This window comes from Eulemur rufifrons, chromosome 2 (genome assembly GCF_041146395.1).
Source record: "Eulemur rufifrons isolate Redbay chromosome 2, OSU_ERuf_1, whole genome shotgun sequence".
NCBI lineage: Eukaryota > Metazoa > Chordata > Mammalia > Primates > Lemuridae > Eulemur > Eulemur rufifrons.
Window position 1 is genome coordinate 25,574,664 of NC_090984.1, and position 24,444 is coordinate 25,599,107.

Below are 24,444 nucleotides of genomic sequence, written 5' to 3' on the forward strand. Positions count from 1 at the left end.
TTATTGTGTTAGGCTTTATGGGAAAAATGAAAACATTAGTCTTTCATGATTGTATGTTCTGATATTTGTAAACTATTTCACCTAGAAGATTAATGATACTTCTTTTCTTATCAGCACTTAATAGAAGGAATACAATACCAATTAAATTTTATACTAAGATCATGTGCTAAATTCTACTTTATCTTCCTATTTGAGAGGAGAAAACTAGTTTTTTTTGTGAATTGACTAACATTCTCTTGACAACTTTCGTACTAACGAGGTTTATTTTGATGATATTCTTATAATATAAAGAATATTATATTGGAATTAATAGTGAACATACTCAGAAATCATATATCTTATTAGAAGTTAAATAATCTATAATTCTGTGAAGTTATTTGCATATTTAAAATTGCAATACTTGTTTTTTTCCAAGGGTCTTACAGCTTTCTTCAGAATTTCAACTTCTAAGCATACTATGTGCCATAAAATATAGAAATAATAAATATGTTTTGACAAAGTTGATATTCATGTGTGGGGTAAGGTGTTATCAATGAGGAAAGAAAGAGAAAATAGCACCCAATGGACGCAACTATTTTCCTTCTTTATTCTGCCAGAAATAGAATTAAGTGAACAGAACCCTCAAAATGTTCTGAGTGTGTTAAGGAAATCATACCCAAAACTGTTCTTCTTTCCACAAAAATCAGTCCTGTGTTTTTTTTTCCATCGTACTATGTAATCTGAAAACCCTTTGAGTCCTGATGATGTGGGAACTTTCTATAAGTTTGGCAAATAAATATAGTTAATGTCTTTTAAGTAAAGTTGATGTCTTTTATAGGCATTTGTGATTGGTGTCTTTTTTTTTTTTTTCCTTTTTAGTGTACCTCCACAGGTATGCCAGCCCATATGCAAAGCAGATCTATGTTAAGACCACTGGAGCTATCTTTAACCAGTCAAACCTCATACTCTGAAAATGAAATTTTAAAGAAGGAGTTAGAAGCAATGCGAACTTTCTGTGATTCAGCAAAACAAGACCGACTCAAGCTCCAAAATGAACTGGCTCACAAGGTGGCGGAGTGCAAAGCTTTAGCGTTAGAGTGTGAAAGGGTCAAGGAGGATTCAGATGAACAGATAAAGCAATTAGAAGATGCGTTAAAAGATGTGCAGAAGAGGATGTTTGAGTCAGAAGGTAAAGTGAAACAAATGCAGACCCATTTTCTTGCCCTTAAAGAACACCTAACCAGTGAAGCAACTACAGGGAATCACAGACTGACGGAGGAACTGAAGGATCAGTTGAAAGACATGAAAGCAAAATATGAAGGTGCTTCGGCAGAAGTGGGAAAACTAAGAAACCAAATCAAACAAAATGAGATGGTGGTAGAAGAGTTTAAGAGGGATGAAGGCAAGCTGATAGAAGAAAATAAGCGATTGCAGAAGGAATTTAGTATGTGTGAAATGGAGCGAGAGAAGAAAGGAAGGAAGGTCACAGAGATGGAAAGCCAGTTAAAAGAATTGTTAGCAAAGTTGGCCCTTTCCATTCCAACAGAAAAATTCGAAAACATGAAGAGCTTATTATCGAATGAAGTGAATGAGAAAGCAAAGAAATTAGTAGAAATGGAAAGAGAATATGAAAAGTCACTTAGTGAAATGAGACAGTTAAAGAGAGAACTTGAGAATGTTAAGGCCAAGCTTGTTCAGCATGTCAAACCGGAGGAACACGAACAGCTCAAGCACAGACTGGAGCAAAAATCAGGAGAACTTGGGAAGAAGATCACCGAGTTAACACTGAAAAATCAGACATTACAAAAGGAAATTGAAAAGGTGTATCTGGATAATAAGCTCCTCAACCAGCAAGTACATAACTTAACAATTGAAATGAAAAATCATTATGTTCCTTTAAAAGTAAATGAAGAAATGAAAAAGTCACATGATGCCATTCTTGATGATCTGAACAAAAAGCTTTTAGACGTAACACAGAAATATACAGAAAAGACCCTGGAAATAGAGAAACTGCTGAAGGAAAATGACGGTTTAAGTAAGAACGTTAGTCGCCTGGAAGCCGTGTTTGTTCCTCCTGAGAAACATGAAAAAGAGATAACGGCTCTGAAATCCAATATTGTTGAACTTAAAAAACAAGTGTCTGAACTTAAGAAAAAATGTGGCGAAGACCAAGAGAAAATACATGCACTCACGTCTGAAAGTGCTAACTTGAAAAAGACTATGAGTATTCAGTACGTGCCAGTTAAAACCCATGAAGAGATTAAAATAGCCTTGAATAACACAGTAGATAAAACTAACAGAGAATTATTAGATGTGAAGAAAAAATGTGACGATATAAATCAAGAATTTATAAAAATAAAAGATGAGAATGAAATATTGAAGAGAAACCTGGAAAACACTCAAAACCAAATAAAAGCTGAGTACATCAGCCTAGAAGAGCATGAGGAAAAGATGAGTGCTCTAAGTAAGAGCATGAAAAAGGTACAGGATGATAATGCTGAAATGCTGGCTAAGTACAGACAAAGCCAGGAAGAGATTGTGACACTGCATGCTGAAATTGAAGCCCAGAAGAAGGAACTCGACACAATACAAGAATGCATTAAGCTAAAATATGCACCAATTATCAGCTTTGAAGAGTGTGAGAGAAAATTTAAAGCAACAGAGAAGGAACTAAAAGAACAGTTATCAGAGCAGACACAAAAGTACAGTGCCAGGGAAGAAGAGGCCAGGAAAAACAAGCAAGAGAATGACAAGTTAAAGAAGGAGATTTTTACTCTTCAGAAAGATTTAAAGGATAAGAATGTTCTCATTGAGAATTCTCATGAAATGGAAAGAACACTAAGCAGAAAAACAGAAGAGCTAACCAAACAGTTAAAAGATCTGTCACAGAAATACACAGAAGTGAAGAACGAGAAAGAGAAGCTAGTAGAGGAAAATGCCAAACAAACTTCTGAGATACTTGCAGTGCAAAATCTTTTGCAAAAACAGCATGTTCCAACGGAACAGGTTGAGGCCCTGAAAAAATCTCTCAACGGCACAATTGAGAATCTAAAGGAAGAACTAAAGAATATGCAAAGGTGTTATGAGAAAGAGCAGCAGACAGTGACCAAACTGCGTCACTTGTTGGAGAATCAAAAGAATTCTTCCGTGCCCCTGGCAGAGCATTTGCAGATTAAGGAAGCATTTGAGAAAGAAGTTGGAATCATAAAAGCTAGCTTGAGAGAAAAGGAAGAAGAAAGCCAAAACAAAACTGAAGAAGTCTCCAAACTTCAGTCTGAGGTTCAGAATACCAAGCAAGCATTAAAAAAATTGGAGACTAGAGAGGTAGTTGATTTGTCTAAATATAAAGCAACGAAAAGTGACTTGGAGGCACAGATTTCCAACTTAAATGAAAAATTGGCCAATCTGAATAGAAAGTATGATGAAGTATGTGAGGAAGTTTTACATGCCAAAAAGAAGGAACTATCTGCAAAAGATGAGAAAGACTTACTACATTTCAGCATTGAGCAAGAAATCAAGGATCAGAAGGAACGATGTGATAAGTCCTTAACAACAATCACAGAGTTACAAAGAAGAATACAAGAATCTGCTAAACAAATTGAAGCGAAGGATAATAAGGTAGGACACAAAGTAGTCTGCATGGCTATAGGTTGGAAACTCCAGAGCAGAACTAACAGAGTAGAAGGAGAATAGAACTCTTTACCATAGTATCCCGTGGAAGTTTACAAAGGTATTAACAAAGTGACCAATAAATGTTCCTTTTTGGTTTGACTACTGGTATGAAAAAATTTCTGAATTGAAAAAAGTAGCACAAACAAAAATCAAAAGCATTTTTCCTTCTGTTCCTTTAATTGAGGAAAGATGGGGTGACTCATGTTTCACTTGCCTCATAGATGAATAGTCAAAATTCAGGGGGGGGAGGTTTAGCATCTGAAGGCTAGGAATGGGGAGGATGAAAAAAAGCTATGTCTCTGGGCTACAAGAAACTGAGGATTCTGGGGAGCATCTCAAACTTGATCTTGGAATTCACCTATGCCAGCAAACTGAGCCCCCCAATTCATTGTATGTTCTGTCCCCCATATCTTTCTATAGACTAGTCCCCTCACCCAGAATGTCCTTCCCCTCCTCTCTACTGACTTGCATCCTATACATTCTTTAACACTGATTTTCCATCCTAAAAATCTTCACTGTCCAATTTAGCCTACAGTAAACAGTTCCTCTTTCAAAATGCATGTTTTGTTTCAACTTTGCATTTGAAACATTTGTATTACCATGTTAGAATTATGTGGTTGATCTTCCCAGTCAGTTTTCAAGAGTAGGATTTATAACTTTTCTTCTTATCTTTCATTCTCATGGTACAATTTATAGAATAGATACTCAACGATATTTTTGCAACTGGTAGTTGCATAAAGTTTGTACTATGGAGATGAGACATGACTGCTATTTTATCCATTCAACGAGTAATTATTAAATGCCTTCTACATGCCATGTGCTGGGGATGCAGTGATGAGTAAAAGCAGACAGATACCTCAGTGGAGAGGTACAAGTACGAACCTCTGGCATGTCTTCTTTTATGAGCCAGAATTTAAATGCTTTAAACTTGTTTGGAAGGTGGTTATGAATATAGTAATATATAATCATAATAGCTAATTATTAATATCTACTTATGCTTGTCATTTATTGAGCATGTACTATGTACCAGGCATATATTTATAATTGCATTTGATTTTTTTAACTCTGAAAGATTTTCTGCCTTTCACCAGTACGGAAACAAGCGCTCAGAAAAGTAAAGGAAATTAGCCAAGCTCATACAAGTCAGACCTGTCGACTTTAAAGCCTGTGCTTTTTCCACTACTCTAAACAGCTTCCCTATCGTTTTCCCCTCTATACAACAAAGTAATCTTAAATAATTAAACTCTTGAAAAGGGAACAAGGCACGCCCGTTAAATCTAGACTTAGACGAGACACCTACTTTTTCTTTTCACACTTTGTTGAAGGGAATCCCACCCTCCCTTCCTGTGTTCCAAACATTACCTGGAAGATAGTTTATATATCTTTAGAGATAATTATGTATGATCTAAATGTAGAAAGACTAAGGTCATGCTCAAATCTTTTGAATATATGTAATATTTATTCTTAATTTGGTATTGCTTTTATAAAGAATTTGCTGAAAGGAATTTAAAGAAATTAAATTATATATTGTATGTACTGTTGATAATCTTGGCAATATTCATACTTCAATTTTCTGATGTATAAATTTTGTGTCTTAACACAGGAATGATTGTGCAAAAGATGTTCATTATAAATGAATAAGTGAATAATATGTTTCTCCCACAACTTTTTTCCTTTGTTTAAAAAGATAACTGAGCTGCTTAATGATGTAGAAAGACTAAAACAAGCACTCAATGGCCTTTCCCAACTCACCTACACAAGTGGGAACCCCACCAAGAGGCAGAGCCAACTGATTGACACTCTGCAGCACCAAGTGAAGTCCCTGCAGCAGCAGCTGGCTGTGAGTAACCAGATGCACAGGACTCTGCGTTAGTATGTGCCGGCTCACGTTAGTTCGTAAAGCTTATTTAGAAATTAAATTGACTTATAGGTGTGTTCAGATCCAAGACTGTAATTGTTTTTGCCAAAAGTTACCTATACTTGTGGTATAATAACATCATTTATTTGGTACCTGCTATGTGCTGGGCACTACGCTAAACATTTTACATACTATATCTTCATCACAATCCTGCAAAGCAGATTTTATTCATTGCTCTATTTTATTCTTAAGGAAACAAAGATTGAAGTACTTGATGCCTGGGGTCATACAGCTGGGATATAGACCTGGGCCTGGCTGACTCCAAGTCCAGCATCTTCCTCACTGCAATGTACTCTCTAAAAATATTGGTCCACTAAACTAAAGGAGGTTTTTAATAATCTTTTATTCTTATGACCAAAGATAGACATTCCTTTGGTTTTATTCTTTATATCCTTGTATATTAAAAGAAGGCATCTGGATTTCCATCTCTCCTTTATTAAAAGAAAGCATCTGTATTTAAAAGCTAAAGTTGGAACTCTGGTCTCAGTCCTGCCACTGACAAGCAAGTAGCATGGAACATTCCATTTAAACCTTGGCATCCTCATCCATAAAATACGATAATAAGAACTGATTATTTATTTGTTTATATTTTTAACTGAATGAGCTTAATATACATTGAAATGCTAAGTAAAACATGGCCTAGTCAAATGTAAATTGTTGCTAATATCCTATTTTGTAGGAATTGCTTATGAGTTATTTTTGAATAGAAGAAAGTTTTTTTTTTTAAGTTTTTATTTTTTAACACTGTTTAACCATTAATCTTAATAATGGCAAATTGCTGATTTGGAGCTTACCAAAAGGATATGGTATCCCTTCAATAATTAGAAATATCTGTTTATTATTTCATGACCCCATGCTAAGCCCTGTCAGGGATAAAGAGAGTTTACTGTTCCTGTCCCTAAGGAGTTCTGGGTCGTAAGAGAGGCAAAATACAGATCCATGAAAAGTAAAATAACCAGGAGATAGATGTCAAATATAGAATTGAGAATGTAGTACCAGATTCTTTCCCAGGAAGGAAAGATTACTGGTGTGGTGGGAGCTAGTTTCAAAGAATGGAGTACCTGGCCTGAACTTGTAAAATAAATGGAGTTTTGGTAGGTGCAAGGAAAATAGATCTTCGATGTAAACATAATAGTCTTAGGAAAGGCATGGAGGTAGAATGCAAGTGGCATGGCTGGGGGGCAGGAAAATGCCTGCCTATCTAGTAGTCCCCTTTTATCCACCGGGGATACGTTCCAAGACCCCCAGTGGATGCCTGAAATTGCAGATAGTGTTGAACCTTATATATACTATTAATATGTTTTTTCTTATACTTACATGCCTGTGGTAAAGTATAACTTATAAATCAGGCACAGTAAGAGATTAATAACAATAACTAATAATAAAATAAAACACATAATATACTGTAATAAAAGTTTTGTGAATGTGATGTCTCTCTCCCCCTCTCTCCCTCCTTCCCTTTCTCTGTCTCAGAACATCTTATTGTAACTGACACAGAGAAAGCAAAACTGCCAATAATGAAACTGACAAAGGGGGGGGGCTACTATATTGGGGAGCTAAATGAAGCCAAATGTGGAAATTGTTAAGAACCAAGCTGATGAGTCTGGATTCTCTCTTACATGTAAAGAAATGTCACCCAAGGTTTTTGAGCCAAAATGATGTGAGGGAAGAGCTGCCTCCATCTCAGAAACGTGATAGGGAACTCAGCGTGGAGATAGGGGGGTAAGATGGGAAGCCCGTGCAGGAATCCAGAGCATAAGTTGGTAAGTGTCTGCGTGAGCTCATGGCATTAGATGTGAACTAAGGCAATCATTTCATGTCACTTAGGGTGAGTGGCATTGCTTTCACTCTGAATATCCCACACATTCATTAGAAAAGTTTTATACTAATGTGATGGAATTCTGCAACTGGTAGCACCAAGGTAGTTTGTTATAAGAAGTAATGGGAACATTTTAATAATAATACTACTGTTTTGTAGCATCCAGGAGGAGGCCAACATTGGCACAAGCCTCCATATGTTTGAAAAGGTGAATACTGATATTCTAATCTACCTTTCTACATTTCTAGGATGCTGACAGACAGCACCAAGAAGTAATCTCAATTTATCGGACACACCTTCTTAGTGCTGCACAGGTAAAGAACTGTTTCTCCTTTGGAAAGAATATTATTTTAGAGAAAATAATTTTTTTATTTTCAAGTAAATTTATGTGAAAGAAATGGATGTTTAAAGTAGCTGTACCCTACATGCTTATTTAAAAATAATTATTTCTTTTAATCATGGTTTTGTGTATCTTCCAGAAAAATTTACAAAGCTATATGGTAACACAGCATCTTAAATTTAGTGCTGTCTCCATCTGCTTGTCACTGAATTTATAGACAGTTTGGTACTGTGGTGACAGCACATGTTAACGGTGTTGCTAGCTGGAGGTGATGCCTTGCCATCCACACGTAAGTGTCAGCTAAAAGGGGAGAGTGGAAAGGATTTCAGATGTTTCTTGGTAGCTCAGGAGTATCTCTTTGAACTGTAAAGAATACTAGGAAAGTATGAAAATGACTATGCCAGGGTGTGCATGGAACTGTAATAAAGAAAAATTGGTCTGTGAAGAGATAATTGATAATATTTATTTATTGAGCCTTAAACTCAGTGAAGCATAAGATTATGAATTTCCTTCTTTAGAGGTATACTGAGAAAGCTGTTTTTTTTTTTTAAATCATACTAAAAAATGCTTAGCATATGAAGGATACTACACTTAATGCCCTATAGAAACCCTATGTGCAGCATCTCCAAAATTCTCAGACTAGATTTTTCAGGAAGATACACTAAAAGAGAAAAATGTTAGACTAACAGGAGAGATATAATGGGAATTATTTGGATTTGAAGTGTGTTAGGCCACATTGTAAAAACAAACAAGAAATATGAAGGAAGGAAGGAAAAATGGGTGTTGAGAGAAAGCTTCAAAGACAGATCATTTTTTAAAAGAGAACTAGATAAAATAATAAAAAGAAAGATACTTTATGACATCAAATTTTTAAAATCAATAGGCTTGCCTTCTCTATGAGAGATGGAGGGGAAACCAATGAAAAAGAATGAATGGTGTGATAAAAGAAGGTATCTTTAGCTACTGTCTTTTGAGCAGAGAGAAGCTAGGATTTGAAAGTTTATTGTAACTATTAGAGAAGACTATTGAGGGGCAGTGGAATAGGAAATTTAAGAGGGAAAATAGTAGAAAAGCACAGAAAATCCATATTAGAGAGAGTAAGGAACTCACTAGCACTGGCAAAGGGAAGAAGACCTTGCTCTTACTGAAAGATACAGCAAACTAACAAGCCTTTCTACTTTATATGATATATACTTCTGAAATATGAAATTATTTTCTACTGAGTCCTAATGAAACATACCAAAAGCAACTGGCATCTGAAATGAAATAGTCTTGCCTTCTGGCATCATAAAGTTAACTAAGAAATTCAGTTTAGTCAACTATGGCTAATGTTTGAAATTTAAACATCCTGCTGTTATAGAAACAGATTTTGGATGCAGAACTTTTTATATTAATAGGAAGTGTTGTGCTAAAACCTGTTCAAGTACTCCAGAAAAAAAAAAAAAGTGTGGTGGGAGGGTGTTGTAAGCCCACCATACTGACTTGCATTTAATCAATTCTTGCCACCATTTTAAGTTTAAAGTATTTCTTTTTAAATATAAATGGCTAACATGCATGTAAAAAAGATGCTCAAACTCATCAGTAATGGGGGAGATGCAAATGAACAGGGAAGTACCATTTTTCACCTATGGAACTGACAATATTAAACAAGATGACAGTCTGTAGTGTTAGCCAGAGTGTGTGGAAAATGGGCATTTATGGCCTGTTGGTGGGAGTGTAAATTGCTGTATTCTCCATAGAGGGAAATTTCTGGTACTTTGCAAAATTAAAAATTGAGTCTGCTTTTTGACCCAGCAATTTCTTCTTTAGGAATCTGTCCATAAAGATTGGAAATACCTTAAATGTTCATCATTAAGGGAATGGATAAAGAAATTTAATACATTTGTACAGTGGAATATTATATAATAACTTAAATAATTAAGTATCTCTAGGGAAAGGTTTCTGTGACACTATATAAACAAGGCAAGTTGCAAAATAATATATATCATATGATCATACTTAGGTTAAAAAATATAAATATGGGGATTTTTTTTCTTTTTTTTTTTTTTTTGAGACACAGTCTTGCTCTGTTTCCTGAGCTAGAGTGCCCTGGCATCAGCCTAGCTCACTTCAAACTCCTGGGCTCAAGCAATCCTCCTGCCTCCGCCTCCCGAGTAGCTGGGACTGCAGGCATGCACCACCATGCCTGGCTAATTTTTTCTATTTTTAGTAGAGACACTGGGTCTTGCTCTTGCTCAGGCTGGTCTCAAACTCCTGAGCAGAAGCTATCCTCCCGCCTAGGCCTCCCAGAGTGTTAGGATTACAGGCGTGAGCCACCGCACCTGGCCATGGGGATTTTTAATCAAGCACTTTTCTCATTAAAAAAAAGAACCTCAGCAGCAACAACAAAAAATTTCCTTTTGGTTTACTTTGCTCACTTATGACTTATGCTGCTCCTATCATCTGAAGTTGTTATTAAAAAAAAGAAGGAGAGAAGTTTATTCTTTTTTTTTTTCTGGCAATAGATGTTAAAAGCAACTACTGTGCATTACTTACTGACTTCTTTCTTTTCATGATAGAGCTCCACTCCCTTTTCCAATAATTTCTTTAAGTATCACCTCAATGGCAAGAGATTTTTAGCATTTGGTGACTCCCAACTAGTTATGCTCTATTATGAAGGCTTTGTCTTTGGAATCCTTGTGCAAACAAAGATAACACAAAATATTTCTCCTCTTCTTTTTCTCAAGGGTCACATGGATGAAGATGTTCAGGAGGCCTTACTCCAAATCATACAGATGCGGCAGGGGCTTGTGTGCTAGCGGTTAGCACTGACCGGCCACTGTCTGCTTTATCCTGCTGGTGCTGAGCTTTCTGTGCACAACTCCACGGTCTTTCTGGGCCTTACTGTGCTAGTATAATTAAAATAAAATATGTTTTGTTCCTTCAGTAGGTTTTTTTAATTAGATGAATATGTTACAGACTTTTTCAATATCAGTTCAAATTTTATATTCTATATGTGTTAATTTTACAAACAACATAACACTTTGCCTTGGATTGAGTATGTGTTTTTACACTTGAGTCCCTGATAAAACATGAACCATCTGAAGGGGTCCATACTAAGAAGGGTTAGGCTGAAATAATTGTTTAAAGATTTCTTTCAGAGAAATTAATTTGGTTGGTGGCCGCTTTTAAGCGGATCAGAAGACCTTTCAGATCCTCAGAACCTCGAGACCTAATGTAGTTGTAAGGAATGCATTGTAACTTTGCTGGCCAAGGTATCTCTTTACTGAGGTAACTTACTGAGTGTCTTTGACTTGTTTTGGAGGTACAGATCTTTTTCTTCTTATACTTATAACTTTTATGCCTTTTAAAATAAATTTCATAAATGGATTGTAGTGCTAAATTACATTTAGATTAAGAACAGGCAGGGGTGGAATATATCAGGAATATATAATAAAATTGCCTCATAATCTCTACAACAGTATCTTAATTTTTACTTGTGGTGACTTTTCTTGCCACAGTATTTAGAGAACAATGATAAATGATACATTAGATTTTTCAAAATGTCAAAAACTTTAGACTTTTTTTTAGCAATTACTTTGACATTTGCTACTATAGTAACCAAGCACTCATTATGTATGCATTCTCCAAATGTTTCATACTTATTTATAGGAAAGTTGTACTAATGAGATTAATAATGTGAAATGCAATTTTCCTACAAAATTAACATTAGAGAATTGATTTTAGATAAGATTTTTGAGGTTTTAGACAAAAGTGCAATAATACAGTAAACTGTAAAAATATAGGTAGCAAGAAAATAATAAAATTGGGCATGTTTATAATAAATACTCTGATGTAACCAACTTTTTATTAACTGTATCTCATTGAGGGAAGTTTATATATCTTGTTATTTTAATTAACATTTTGTTTACCATTCAGACTGAAAATTACTAATTTGACCATTAACAAATAACTGAATAAATGAATCATTTCAGGTGAGTTTTCTTAAATTGCAAAATGTGCCTTAGCAATAAAATTTGAACATCCTGAACCAGATTTTTTATCCCATTTTTGTATAATAGGGTAAAAGGACCATAATACAGCTTCTCATACCAAAGAATAAGCCATTATATTTTTTCAGTGTAGAAACAAAAGTGAAAAGTCAGAATTGGATTTATTTTTAATTCTTTAAGTAGATATATACAATTTACATGAACGATATCCGGTTTCTTTATTATATTTAATGTTGTCCTTCAGCATGAATTCCATTTCACAAGTTTTAGCTTGCCTATTGAAGCTCCACAGCGGAGCAAAGTTCCAAACTGAACATTTACATTCAGTGTTCCACTTTCCATATTAGGGGTGGGAAGAGAGCCTTATGTGTATTTTATTTTGTCTTCACCATCAATAAAATGTTTTCTCCAGAATATTGTTTTGAACGTTCTTATAAGAGATTTGAAAGTTAAACTAGTTTATTTACTATCTTTGGAGAATTTGGAGTAGGAAATGATGGGGTCCAAAGTACAGAAGATGATATCCATTTTCAGTTAGCTATCCAGAGTCAAATATCAAATAACCTCCTTAAATGAATCCCTTGTCTCATTCTCTCACCTTTTGATATCCATGGCAGAAACTGCATTTGCAACACTGAAGACTAAAGCTTTTTAGTTAGTGAACAAGTGGAACTTAGATAATGGATGATGCCAGTCTCTGCCATTCTGCATTGAGAAAGACTGCGATACCTGAATCTATGGCCGAAAGGAAAGAAGAACAATGTTGTCTAAGATGTACTGAGTGCTCTCTGAGAGAATGTCCCGTCCTTTGTTGGAAGCTTTACTCTTCAGCTATGTAGGTTTTTTCTTACCACTCCTACTTCAGAAAAGCTCATTCTTTTTGACAGAGGGTCAGTGTTATAAAGAATTGTCTATTAAAATAAAATCAAATATTCATGCAATGAACGTCTTAAAATTTAATGGTATAGTTTTTGTAATCACTTAGCTATACCCGCATTATTCTGAAATTTCAGATGAATGTGGCTTAGTCTTTCCTATGGCTTACTTTTTATTTAAACCTTTTCTCTTGACCCTAACGAAATTTTATACAGTTTAAAATTTTCTGCTATGCCAGATGCATTGGCTTATTTGCTGCTTTAAAATCTTGCAGCTTTAAACGTGAGCATTTTTTGCCCCAGTGTGACCAGCTTTCCCCTACAACAGCCTAAAAACTGTTCTCACACAAAGGCTTCTTATCTACCTGAATGGTTCATGTTCTTTGGCTCACTTGTTTTAAAGTAGAAAAGGGAAGAGTTTCAAATTAATTTTTGATGTTCATGATGACTAGATGTAATCATCATGCTTGCATGAATGCCAAACCTTAGGTAGCAGTGATTATAAGCTTCTCTTGACATCTGCTTCAACATGGTGGAAGGAAACTACTTATTACCTCCTTATTTTCCTAATCACTGGATTCTGCAACCTTGCGGTGATCTTTTTGCTTGCAGGTTACTGTGCACCAATGTAATGGCAGTACCTCAGGCACCAAAATACAGATTGAAAGAAAATTGCCTGTAGTGAACATGTAAAATATGGCTACACACGCTTGGCAGGGAGTAAAAAGAACTTAGATCTTACTCCTGGCCCCTAAATTTTATGAATAATTTCAGAGAGAGGAAAAAAAAAAAAGGCAACAGATGAGTAAAAGCAGAGTTTGCACCATAAAATATATTGTGCACAAAATACAAAATGAAAAATAGTATAGTCATTTCAGCTCTCATTTTATTCAATGATGTCCCCAGCTAAACTGGATCTGAGCCATTGTTGCTGGAAATTCAATTCTTTCTCCTATTTTGGCCTTGGCTGTTTGAAACAAGACTGTTTAGACCAGTCTCTCCAGGTAAATATTAACCTGCTTCTTAGCATGGTTTCAGATTCTTACTGAATATATTGACCTTTGGCTCAAGTGAGTCATGAATGTACAGATTTAAAAAAAAGATCAAGCTGCAGCAGATATGGCATTCCAACAAGACTCCCTGGGCAGTGAGAGTGCTTGTGTTCAGCATAATTGGGCACGTGGCATTGTTTGTATATTAGAGACACTTTCATTATTTATGCCTGCATGAACAAACATCGATGATGAATGAATTCACTGAAAAAGGGAAGGTTACAGAAATGTCATATGTAGATGAAAAAGAGTCAAGACTTGTGAGGGTTGCTTCCCCAGCTTATACATACATATATATATATATATACACACACACACACACACACACACACACAAACACACTTCATGTCTATAACTCAGTCACATATGTATGTGTGTGTACATATATATATGCATATGTATTCCATTCAGTAAAATAATGGAAGAGACATCAATAAAAACAATGGCCTTTATAATTGATATTTGGCATCAAATTGTTGTACTTGAGGCCTGGTTTTTATTTTATATTTTAAGCAGGTTTGCAATTTTTTTTCAAGATGGCAGTCCTGGGAATATTCTGAATTCTGGAAAGAATTTAGAGAGGTTATTGCCTTCTTAATAATTTAGAGCGTCTATTGCTCTGCCAAGTCAGAAGATTAACATTTAATAGAAAAAAATTATATATCTATAATTCAGTCACGGCTATTAGATCAGATGGATTTTACATTAAGTGAAAAAGATGTTGAGCATTTAAGGACCATTAAACTACAGGACTCTTTTATTGGGTTTTAAGGCCTCCAAGCCAGGGTCCTGCTGCGAAGAGTATTTATTTTACATATACAGAACGCATTAAGGATGGGAAAAGGGCACACATTTTAAAAGAAAATAGGCCATGAAAAAGTGTGATTTTCCACATTGTGAACAGCTACCACACAGAATCAGTCTTATTTTATAATAATTAGTTTTATGCATCATTAAGTAGCTTTCTTATAGACTAGAAGAATATGATGAAGGCCACTTTAAAAATGGTACCTGCAGGAAATCTAAGTAGCTGCACATCCTCTGTTGATATTGCACTTTGAGAAGCCACATTTCTAATAGTTTCCATGGTTGCTATATATTGTAAAGAGTTTAAGTTTGAAAATGCCTTCACCAGTGGTCCTTAAGGACCATAAAAACAAAGACCCAGAGAGGAGAAAGTTCGAATAAGTATTTACTTTTTCTAGTGATCTATTAAGTGCTTCTAGCAATTCCATTGTTGGAATTAAAACATGACAAACAATATCTTAATGTAAAATTGCCTTATGATTTACACCATGCCTCCTGCCCCATTCCCACCTCCAAAAGCTAAGCAAGAGTTTCATGTGGGAGTATAAAAGCAAATAGACTCAGGGAGGTTGTGGGAATGGAGTTAATATAATTTATAACTTTTTTCCCTACAATGTCCAAACAAATTTTGTGATTTTTCTTTCTTGCTATTCTAGGCTTTTTTTAATTGCCTTTGACTAAAGTGGCACCTTATGGGCTGCTTCAGAAATTTTCTTCAGGATTTAAAAATGAAGCCGATTCATATTCAGAGTCTTCCTGCTAAAAATCTGTTAAGCCAAAATAAAAATGACTGCTACTTAAAATTTTTTTTTCCTTTTTGTTGTTGCTGCAAACATTGTCTCACAGGAGCTGTAAGATGTCGTTTATGCACAATTAAAAGTCACTCTTCTTTGTACAAACGGAGAGAGAGAAACCATCCCAGGACTACCAATACAAGTCCTAAGGATCAAAGTGTATCTGCCCTAACCAAATAAATGTGAGCTGTTCTCTTGAGTTTGAAAGGGCCCCCCCCCCTTTTTAAGTGAATTGATCCAGTTGGCCTTAATCTCTAAGCAATATAGCTCCTTTAAAACCATCTTTATTCATTCACACCAATTGACACTTAAAAAAAAATCCCCCAGCTACTTACCGTTCATCTAAGGCTAAATATATCTGTTAGAGTCAAATGTGTTTAAGAGGATTTGCCATCTGATTATCCAAAATACTATTTATCATCCGTGTTTTTGGTGTGCCACAGCCTATCTTATGATTATAATGTACATAACCGTTGAACCGCAGCAGAGCCCAAAATACATCACAGCAATTAGGATAACCTGAAGGAGGGCTTTCCTCCAACGCTGCGCTGCCGTTCCGGCACAGCTTGTTGTGTGGTTACGAACATCAGAAAAATTTCCTTAATAAGCTCTTCTCTCCTTCCAGACCCTTTTGGGCAATCTCGCCCTCCATGTTCTCTATAAGTAGAGAGCAGTTACCAGGACAACAGAATTTGAGGAAGATTTTTATTGTGATTTGATGTCTAACCAGAATAAAGAGCTAGTGTCTTGAATTTAGATTCTAGGTTCCCAAGCAAATGTCAATATGCATATTTATTATTTTTGCCCTACCTCATTACAAAAAGGATTTTAAGCAGTGCTTTTTCTTCTTAATACGGGAGAGGAGAAGGGGGATGGTGAACACTAAAAGGATAGGGAAAACAAGCAGCAGCCTGGGATCCAGAAAGCATGCCCTTGAACACTGTAATAGCCTGTTTTCCTAGAGCTGACCTCAATTTGACTCTGGACTTCCTAGTAGCCAATGCAACTTTGAGGGCATCCCATTAGGAAGAGCAGTTACTCTGGTTCCCCCATGGGTCCGGCACGTCAGCTGGTCCATTTCTGGAGAGCATGGGATAAACATGGCCCATCTTCCTGTCATGCTTCCATTGGACCTGATCGTAAGCTACTTTTTAATAATCTTTTTATTTTGGAATACTTTGGAGCCTACGAGATAACTGAGCCACAATAAGAGTAGTCCACATTTTGGATCCATGACAAAAAAAAAAAAATCCATTTTTTTCCTCTCCTCTTATTCTTGGTCCACAGATGTTTCAAACTAATTTTTAAAGTAGATACCTGTCTCTGGTATTTTTTATTTTGCCTTCCTTTCTGTTCTTTTTCATTACCTGTGTCCCTCCCTTCAGGCTTCCTGTGGATTTGGCAAAAATTCTTTGCTTGGCCAAACTTCCCTCAGGCTCTTCAGCCTTCTCCTAGGCCCATCTGTGAGCTTCCTTGTACAATCCCATCTTGGTAAAGAACACTGCTGGGTCGGGTTAGCAAGAACTCCCACCCTTGGTGCCTGATCACCCTTGACACCTGATCAAGTTCCTCATCCTCCACCATTGTAGGTGATGTTTGGTCCTCAGCAAGAATCCTCTTCACTGGGTTTAGCCAGAATCCCCCTTACCTCATAGACATTTTCCACCCACTGCCACCCCCACCCTGCTCCTTGGCTATAAATTCCCACTTGCCCATGCTGTATTGAGAGTTGAGCCCAATCTCTCTACCCCACTGCGAGATCCCGTTGCAGTGTTTCCTGTATCTATCTTGATGGTCCTAAATAAAATCTTCCTCACCACATCTAACAAGTGTCATCGAGTAATTGTTTTTTTTAACATACCATATCCTAAAATCCTCCATTCTGCACCCCTTTGCCCAGGCCCTAGATGCCATGTGCTCCTGTTTTCTTTCCTCTGTCTCACCTCTGTTCAAAGGTAGGAATTGGTGTAGATTTCTGAGCAGGAATTAGAAAAGCAGTGTGGCTCGGCGCGGTGGCTCACGCCTGTAATCCTAGCACGCTGGGAGGCCAAGGCAGGAGGATCGCTTGAGGAGGGAGACCAGCCTGAGCAAGAGCGAGACTTGATCTCTACTAAAAATAGAAAAATGAGCCCAGCATCATGGCCTGCGCCTGTAGTCCCAGCTGCTTGAGAGGCTGAAGCAAGAGGATCACTTGAGCCCAGGAGTTTGAGGCTGCAGTGAGCTATGATAACGCCACTGCACTCTACCCAGGGTGACAGAGTGAGACTCTGTCTCAAAAAAAAAAAAAAGCAAAAAAAAAAGCCGTGTGACCAAATTAAGTCATACCAGCTGTCGGCTGTAAATTATTAACACGTTGGCTCTGTTATCAATAAACAGCTTAAATGTTAAACATAAGTGGTTTATGTTATTGATATAATTATATTAACCATTGTAAGCTAATTTTCATTTTAAAAATGCATGTTTAACCCCCAACACTTTATTAATTGTCAGAGACTCCTAGGGAGAATAATAAAATGAAGGGGAAAGATTCATATTTTAAGGAGAGAGGAAGACGATTTTCAGTCAGTAACAGTAGGAGGCAGAGGTGATACTGATCTGTCTTTCTGGTAGCAAGGACAGTGGGGTTCCTGGTGCAGAGATGGAGATTAGCATTTCATGCTTGATGGGACAGCTGTTGCTTTCTCACCGGACAGGCTTCAGAGTACGATTTGGAAGCTTCTTTCTGTCTGCTCAGGCCCAAGCGTGGTTTTCAGCCTTTCTCTATCGTTCAGTGAGATACCCAGTATATTTTAAATAAATTCACTAGCTGCTTAGGACAGCCAGAATGGATTTCTATTGCTTGCAATTAAGAACCTAGGCTGATGAATTTTCCTCTTTATTTCCAAACAAAGTATATTCGATTTAGAAAATTTTAGAACATACAGATAGGAAAAAGGAAAAAAATAATTCATCCCAAACCTAGAGATTACCACTGTTAATGCTCTGGTGTGTCTTTTCTAATCCATTGTATGTATTCGGTCCAAGGGAGACTATGGTGCAGAAGAATAATGGGGCAGGATTTGGGGCCCACTTCCTTCTTTGTCTAGGAAATCCAATAAATAGGCTTCCAATTCTTGTTCTAAGAGCCTGGGGTTAAGAGTGCTTCGTTGAATTGGATGTGAGCAAGAAGGGAAGAATGAAAGCGGTTGCTTTAAATGCTTGTAGATAATTTAAGAATCATCTATAAATGTCTTTTGTCGTATAGGTTGTAATTTCCCCCCCTGATTTTGTCACTTGTCATTTAACTTAGTTTTTTCTCTCATTCAGAAATTGGAGATTTGTATACAGTGGTACTTGTTTGATATTATTGTTTCTATATAAACAAATAACCCATTTGGAATTTGTTTTATGTTATGGTGTGAGGTACAGATTCAATTTATTGTCCAAATTGTTCTCCAGTTTGTCCGATTAATTCAATTACCTTCTATTTCCAGTTCAGTGGTCTTTGTTTTCACCACTGATTTGTAATGCCACCTTGAGCACATATTAAATTCCTGTTTATATCTGGGGCTATTTTTGATTCTTCATTCTGTTCCATTGGTCTACCTGTCTTTTACCTCTACTTCAAAACTATATATTCTCTCAAGTTCTAAATATTTCTGCAATTGCACTTGAAAAAATAAAAGGCAATCTTGGATGAACAGGCAGGGATTGGGGGAGCCTGTCAGTTGGGGATTGCCATTATGAAAAACTGTTCTTGAATGTGGACAGGGAACAGAATGTTCTGGTTAACACAGAATTCGGTTAAATGAGCAACTGCATTGAAGAAATTTACTTTGCCTTTGAGAATTCACGAGGTCCGTCGGGACCTTGCAGTATCTGAGGGTCGTCAGCAGCATCACAGACGCTATTACCACCGTGCTGTGCCTGTGCCGATGTGTTCGTTACTGGAGCCAGAGCAGGACACCGCGTAAACAGAGCTGGCTGTAGTTTCTTCTTGGATGCTGGGGTGAAGTGAGTGTGGGCGCCGCTGGAGACAGAGGGAGGCCCACCAGTTTGCCACGTGGATTCCCAGATCCACACTAAGCTGGCGGATGAACTTTGTCATTTGGAACTACTGCAGAATGGCTACGATCTCAGTGATAAACGATGGCTCAGTAACTCGCAGGTCCGTTTCCCCGGGACATGGGAAAGCGAATATTGGGTATCACCAGCACCGCCTCGTACTCGTACTCATCAGGTGGCAATTCCCCAATTATGGAATTGCTCAAGTTCTGGGAAGCCAAAAATTAAACAAACAAAACAAATTTTTATCTACAGAGTTCCTTCCCTTTGGTGTCCACTATCATAAAACCGTGCTGCAATGCCGTAAGTAAATTCCCCCTAAAAATCGAAGCTTGTAAAATGTGGGGTTTCGTTATTGTGAAATAAATTAAATAACCAGGTGGGGCAGCACAGCTGGGTGGATTCGCGTTCTGAGAGTCCCACTGCAGGATCCACTTGCGTCCAGGTCCCAGCTGCCATATGGTGTCCTTTGGGGCAGTGGTCAACTCCAGCTTCAATATCAAGAGAATGATTCTGGATTCTGCGTGGGGAAGGTTTTCCAGAACGGTTGCAGTGATTCTAAGTCCCAGCCCCCTACTTGATTGGTTCCCATGTCATTGTCCTGATCCAGGGAGAGTACCGGGGATGTAGGGCATGTCCTCCACCCCGTATCTTGTTCTTGCTCGGTTGCCTGCTGTTTCCCTACTTGGCTTCATGGTCTCTCCGTATTTCTCAATCCTGTTGCAGAAGCAGACGGTAAAATTAGCCTGCCCACATTTGACACCAGGGGTTGAGCAGGAACAGAGGCAACTCTAATGGTGTTACATCCAAGTTTGTAGTATGAGGAGGTGTGTTATTGAGGGATTTTTACCGTATCAACAACATTCCTTCTTTCTACCCAAATACAAAAATACAACAAAACCAAAATACAACAAAACAAAAATCCCTCCCTCTTAACCCTCATATAATAAAAAGGGAATTCATCCATTTCCTTAAGGGAGACAACCCAACATGTCATAAGACCTGTGACCAGCTCTAAGTCCACATCCAGGACTTAGCGTCCCATCCATCTGGGGCTGTCACATTCGAAAATTCTGCGATCTGAGCTAGAAACTAAGTTGTAAAGTCAGCTACCCCAAGAGTGGGGGACAATGACAGGGAACACAGGGAAATGAGTTAAAGCTTATCAACATATACAAGGAATGGAAGAAAATAGGGCAATTTTTGCAACTGGACCCAAAGCCAGAATTGATATTTGTGATGTTTCCCCTCTGCAATATTTAATATTCCCTTTGCTGTTAGCTAGAACCTTAGCTGGGTTATTTAACCAGGAGAGGTGGCCCCAACCTTCATCTATGAGATACTTGAGCCATTAATGACCCTTTCTCAGTAGAATTGCTTTGTCAGGGGTGTGCTGGATCTATCTTGTACCGGCTTGTGAGAGTGTGTTAGTAAATTTTCAACCGTGTTGTGGGCATTTGTTAAAAACAGCCATTATGAAAAATTAAATTATATACGCTTACAATTAAATAAATATATTTAAAAAAGTAATAAATACCCTAATCACTTTCTAATTATTTTACTAATTATCTGTCATTTTGAGATTATTTACATCTTTTTATATGTGTGGTAGAAATACCATATAATAGAGTGCTACTGTGCATCTTATCCCAGCTGCATGTTCAGTAATGTCATGTTGACAGCTTGAAATTGGCCCTGGTGAGAGTTTTACATCAAGGAAATTAGCAAACACTCCAATTCAGTATCACCGGCTATGGTTTCCATCCGTCTTTACCACTACACATCAAAGTACCAGAAGTCCCAGCAGACTCCGAGGTTCTATCTTTAGTCCTCTCTGCCTCGGTATGTTACAACCACAGTCGTGTCAGGAGCTCACATGACCACGTTATTGGAATGGCCATGTTTTGAAACCATTGTTGTGTCTCCTGATGGAGGTGTTCTTTTCTCAGGACCCAAAACTTCACACCAAAAGGGCCCCGAGTTGTAGGGATGGGAAGCAACAATGTTGCGATTGGATCACTAGATGAGGTGCAACACCTTCATATGCACCCTTGGTTCCTGGCCCCACGCACTGGCTGCTGGTTCCAGGCACAGACTGTACCCTGTAGATCAGCACCCTACCCTCAAACAGTGTGGTCTCCCCACTGGTGCTATAACTTGACTCTTATATGGATGATTCCACATCAGGCCAGCTGCCTCTGGGTGATTTGGCACATGGTAAAACTAATGAATGAAGACCATCAACCATTTTTTTTTTTTTTATTTTGCAGAAAAATGAATTCCTTAGAAGCAATGTTGTCTTTGATACCTAGTCTGTGTAGAAGGTGAGTCCACAGATGGGTGTGCTGACAGCGGCACGCCGGGCTTGGAAAGCCAATCGCAATGAGTGTCAGGGAGAACAAAGACCAGCCTCTCCCTGGGGTGCTGTCTGATGCTTTAGGTTGGTCACTGCTGCTGGCAACTGGAGCCCATTAGACTAAGAATTTAGGAATTGGAGCTTTTTCTCTCTTTCAGCTGGTTATTGCCCTTAGAAGGAACTTCCCACCTCCCAGTCCTTGAATTCTTCAGCCTTTTCCTCTCTCCACTGACAACAGCCTCCTCACTACCTGTGTTAGTTTTCTATTTCTGCATAACAAATTAACACAGAAGTAGTGGCCTCAAACCACACCTGTTTATTGTCCCACAGCTCTCTAGGTCAGAAGGATGGTGTGACGTGAGCGCATTCACTGCCCAGGCTCTCACAAAGGGGTGACAGAGTCAGCAGGTCTGTGTTCTTTTGGGGAAGAATCCACTCCCAAACTCATTCCTGGTGTTGCCAGAATTCAGTTCCTTGCGGTAGAACTTGACACGTGGCCCCTCCATCCTTCTTGCGCTTCCAGTCTCTCTGACTGCCCCTCGCGCTCCTGCTTTTAAGGGCTCACGTGATTATGGTGGGCCTGCCTGGGTAATTTAGAATAATCTCTCTGCCTGAAGCTCTGCTGATTAGCAAACTTTATTCCATCTGCACATCCCTTTTACCGTGTAAGATGACATATTTATGGGCATGATATCTCATCCTAGTCATAGTCCCAGGGTTTAGGGTGTGAGATCTTTGGGGGCCGTAATCCTGCCTGCCACAGTGCCCCAAAGCCTGTCTTCAGTCAGCACTTCATTCCGAGTATCAAGAGGTGATCCTGTAATCTGCTGTTTGTCCGCTGCGTATGCATGGACTGCCAGCATCCCAACACTTAACACTAGAATCTGCCAGCCTTCACCGCGCCAGACCCTGCTACGATTCCCACGTTTCCCTGAGGGTCAGTTGCCTGCAAGTACTCTTGGCTTCAATGTCTGTAACAGGGCTCTTAACTGCAAGCAACAGAAACCAATTCTGGCTAATTTAGGGAGAAAAAGTCATTTTTGAAAGATTATGTGGTAGCTTACAGATTTGCCAGGAGAGCTGGAGAACTGGGCTCAGAGGCCACTTGAACGATGCCACAGACCTGGCAGTGAAAAGACTGTGTGTGCCGCTGTGACCGGACACAGAAGGGCATTGCTAATGTTGCTGCTCTGAGCCCCCGCAAACTCCACAAGGCTGCAGCCACCACCCCTGCCGGAGATTCTCATGACCCTTGCCTCTTTTCATCACTAGGTCCTTATTTAAAGTCCAGGACAGGAGGGTCTGATCGGCTGAAGTCGGGGCACCTGACTGCGCCTAAGTCCGAGGGGCTGGGGGAGCAAGGATTTGGTGTCCTCAGCTGCCCTGGAGAAGCAGAGGCTTTACTTCCCATTTGGACTTACCATGTAGGAAGTTTTTAAACAAAGGAAATGGTTCAGATATCGGGCATCCAAACCTATAAGAAATACCATATATGCATATATAGCACGTATGTTATGTGTTTCCAATCCAAAGCAAGACATGCGGTCCCACCAGCGAGGGCAACGAGACCGTATCTGAAAGCCTGACCACCCTGTCTTGGGAATGACTTTACCGTCTATGAAGCTGTCCGAGTGAGAACATGGGAGTCCACCACGCTCTATCCTGCTCCTTTTGTAACCATCCCGTGACATTTCTAGCTGGAAACCTTCTCTCCTCCCCTCCCAAACCACCCTGCTCTAGGGAAGGCGCCGAGCATTCCTCACACGGATGTCTCTGATAGTCCCCTAACGGCCCATCCTGCTTCTGTGCTCTTTTGCTTCAATCCACTCTCCACGCCTCTGTGGAGGGTTACCAGATTGTCTTTTGAAAAACAAAATCCTGCTTCCATCATTCCCTTCTTTACATTCCTTCAGTGGCTCTCTGTGGTCTGCAGATTGAAACCCAAGTTCCTTGGCATGAATGCTCCTGTCCCGACCCCCATCTGCAATTCTTCTGCTTCACGACACACCCCTGCTCAGCCCCAGCCAGACCAAGCCCCTGGCCATACTGAATGCTCTCCTTCCCCACCCCTGTCCCAAGCCCCTCTGCCTCCCCGCCCTTTGCTCTTGCTCTGTTCTGTCTGGCAGACACATTCTGTCACACGCCTGCCGCCTCATCCCACCCTTGCAGACCCTTCTCGGCAACAGGCTGGAGGAAGGAATGGTGTGTTGAATGAGTGATAGGAGAGCGTCTGCTGGGGTTGCTGTGGCTTATTTGGGTGCAGACAGTGCAAGGACCACAGCAAAGCATCTGGGGCTGACGTGGGGGTCGGGGAAGGGGCCTTTGACCTCTGCTTGCCCAGGGCTCAGGGAGCGTGGAGGACACTGGGCTCCCGCTGTGCCCAGTCAAGGAGATCAGATTCTGCCTCAGCTGTCAGGACCCAACAGCTGGTGAAAAACCTGCCTCGACAGCCTGTTCAGGACCCCCTCAGGGGGCAACCACTCACCTCACTGCGGCCTCCCAAGGCCTTGTGCGGGGTGGGAGGGGGGGAGGATGCGGGGGAAGGGGCTGCTTAATGAAGCTTCACCCAGAAACCAGAGCTCATATTTCCCATGGAATGTTTGGGGATTCTTTCTACCTGCACGTCTTAAGAAGTGTGGGTGGTGCATTTACCTGGGAAGCAATGCAACCTTGGCGGCACAGTGATGCTGTCTTCTCCTGCGCTTTGCCAGTGGGGGACGACCCAGTGCCAGTCTCTTTCACTGGAGTCCACCTGCAATCCGACCTGAAACCTGCCTTCCCGTCACTGTCCCCTGT

The 24,444-nt window shown here is 39.1% G+C and overlaps 1 protein-coding gene across 2 annotated transcripts in view; it reads left to right on the forward strand.

Annotated features, from left to right (window-relative positions):
• The window catches only part of UACA (uveal autoantigen with coiled-coil domains and ankyrin repeats), a 93,028-nt gene extending 82,420 nt beyond the window's left edge, over window positions 1-10,608 (forward strand). For both annotated transcript variants that reach the window (XM_069458208.1, XM_069458216.1), the window contains exons 16-19: window positions 859-3,597; window positions 5,339-5,491; window positions 7,637-7,702; window positions 10,455-10,608. In XM_069458208.1, coding sequence (XP_069314309.1) covers window positions 859-3,597; window positions 5,339-5,491; window positions 7,637-7,702; window positions 10,455-10,526 — 3,030 coding nt within the window. In that variant the 3' untranslated portion in view covers window positions 10,527-10,608. The remainder of the gene's footprint in view (window positions 1-858; window positions 3,598-5,338; window positions 5,492-7,636; window positions 7,703-10,454) is intronic.
• The last annotated feature ends 13,836 nt before the right edge of the window (window positions 10,609-24,444 follow it).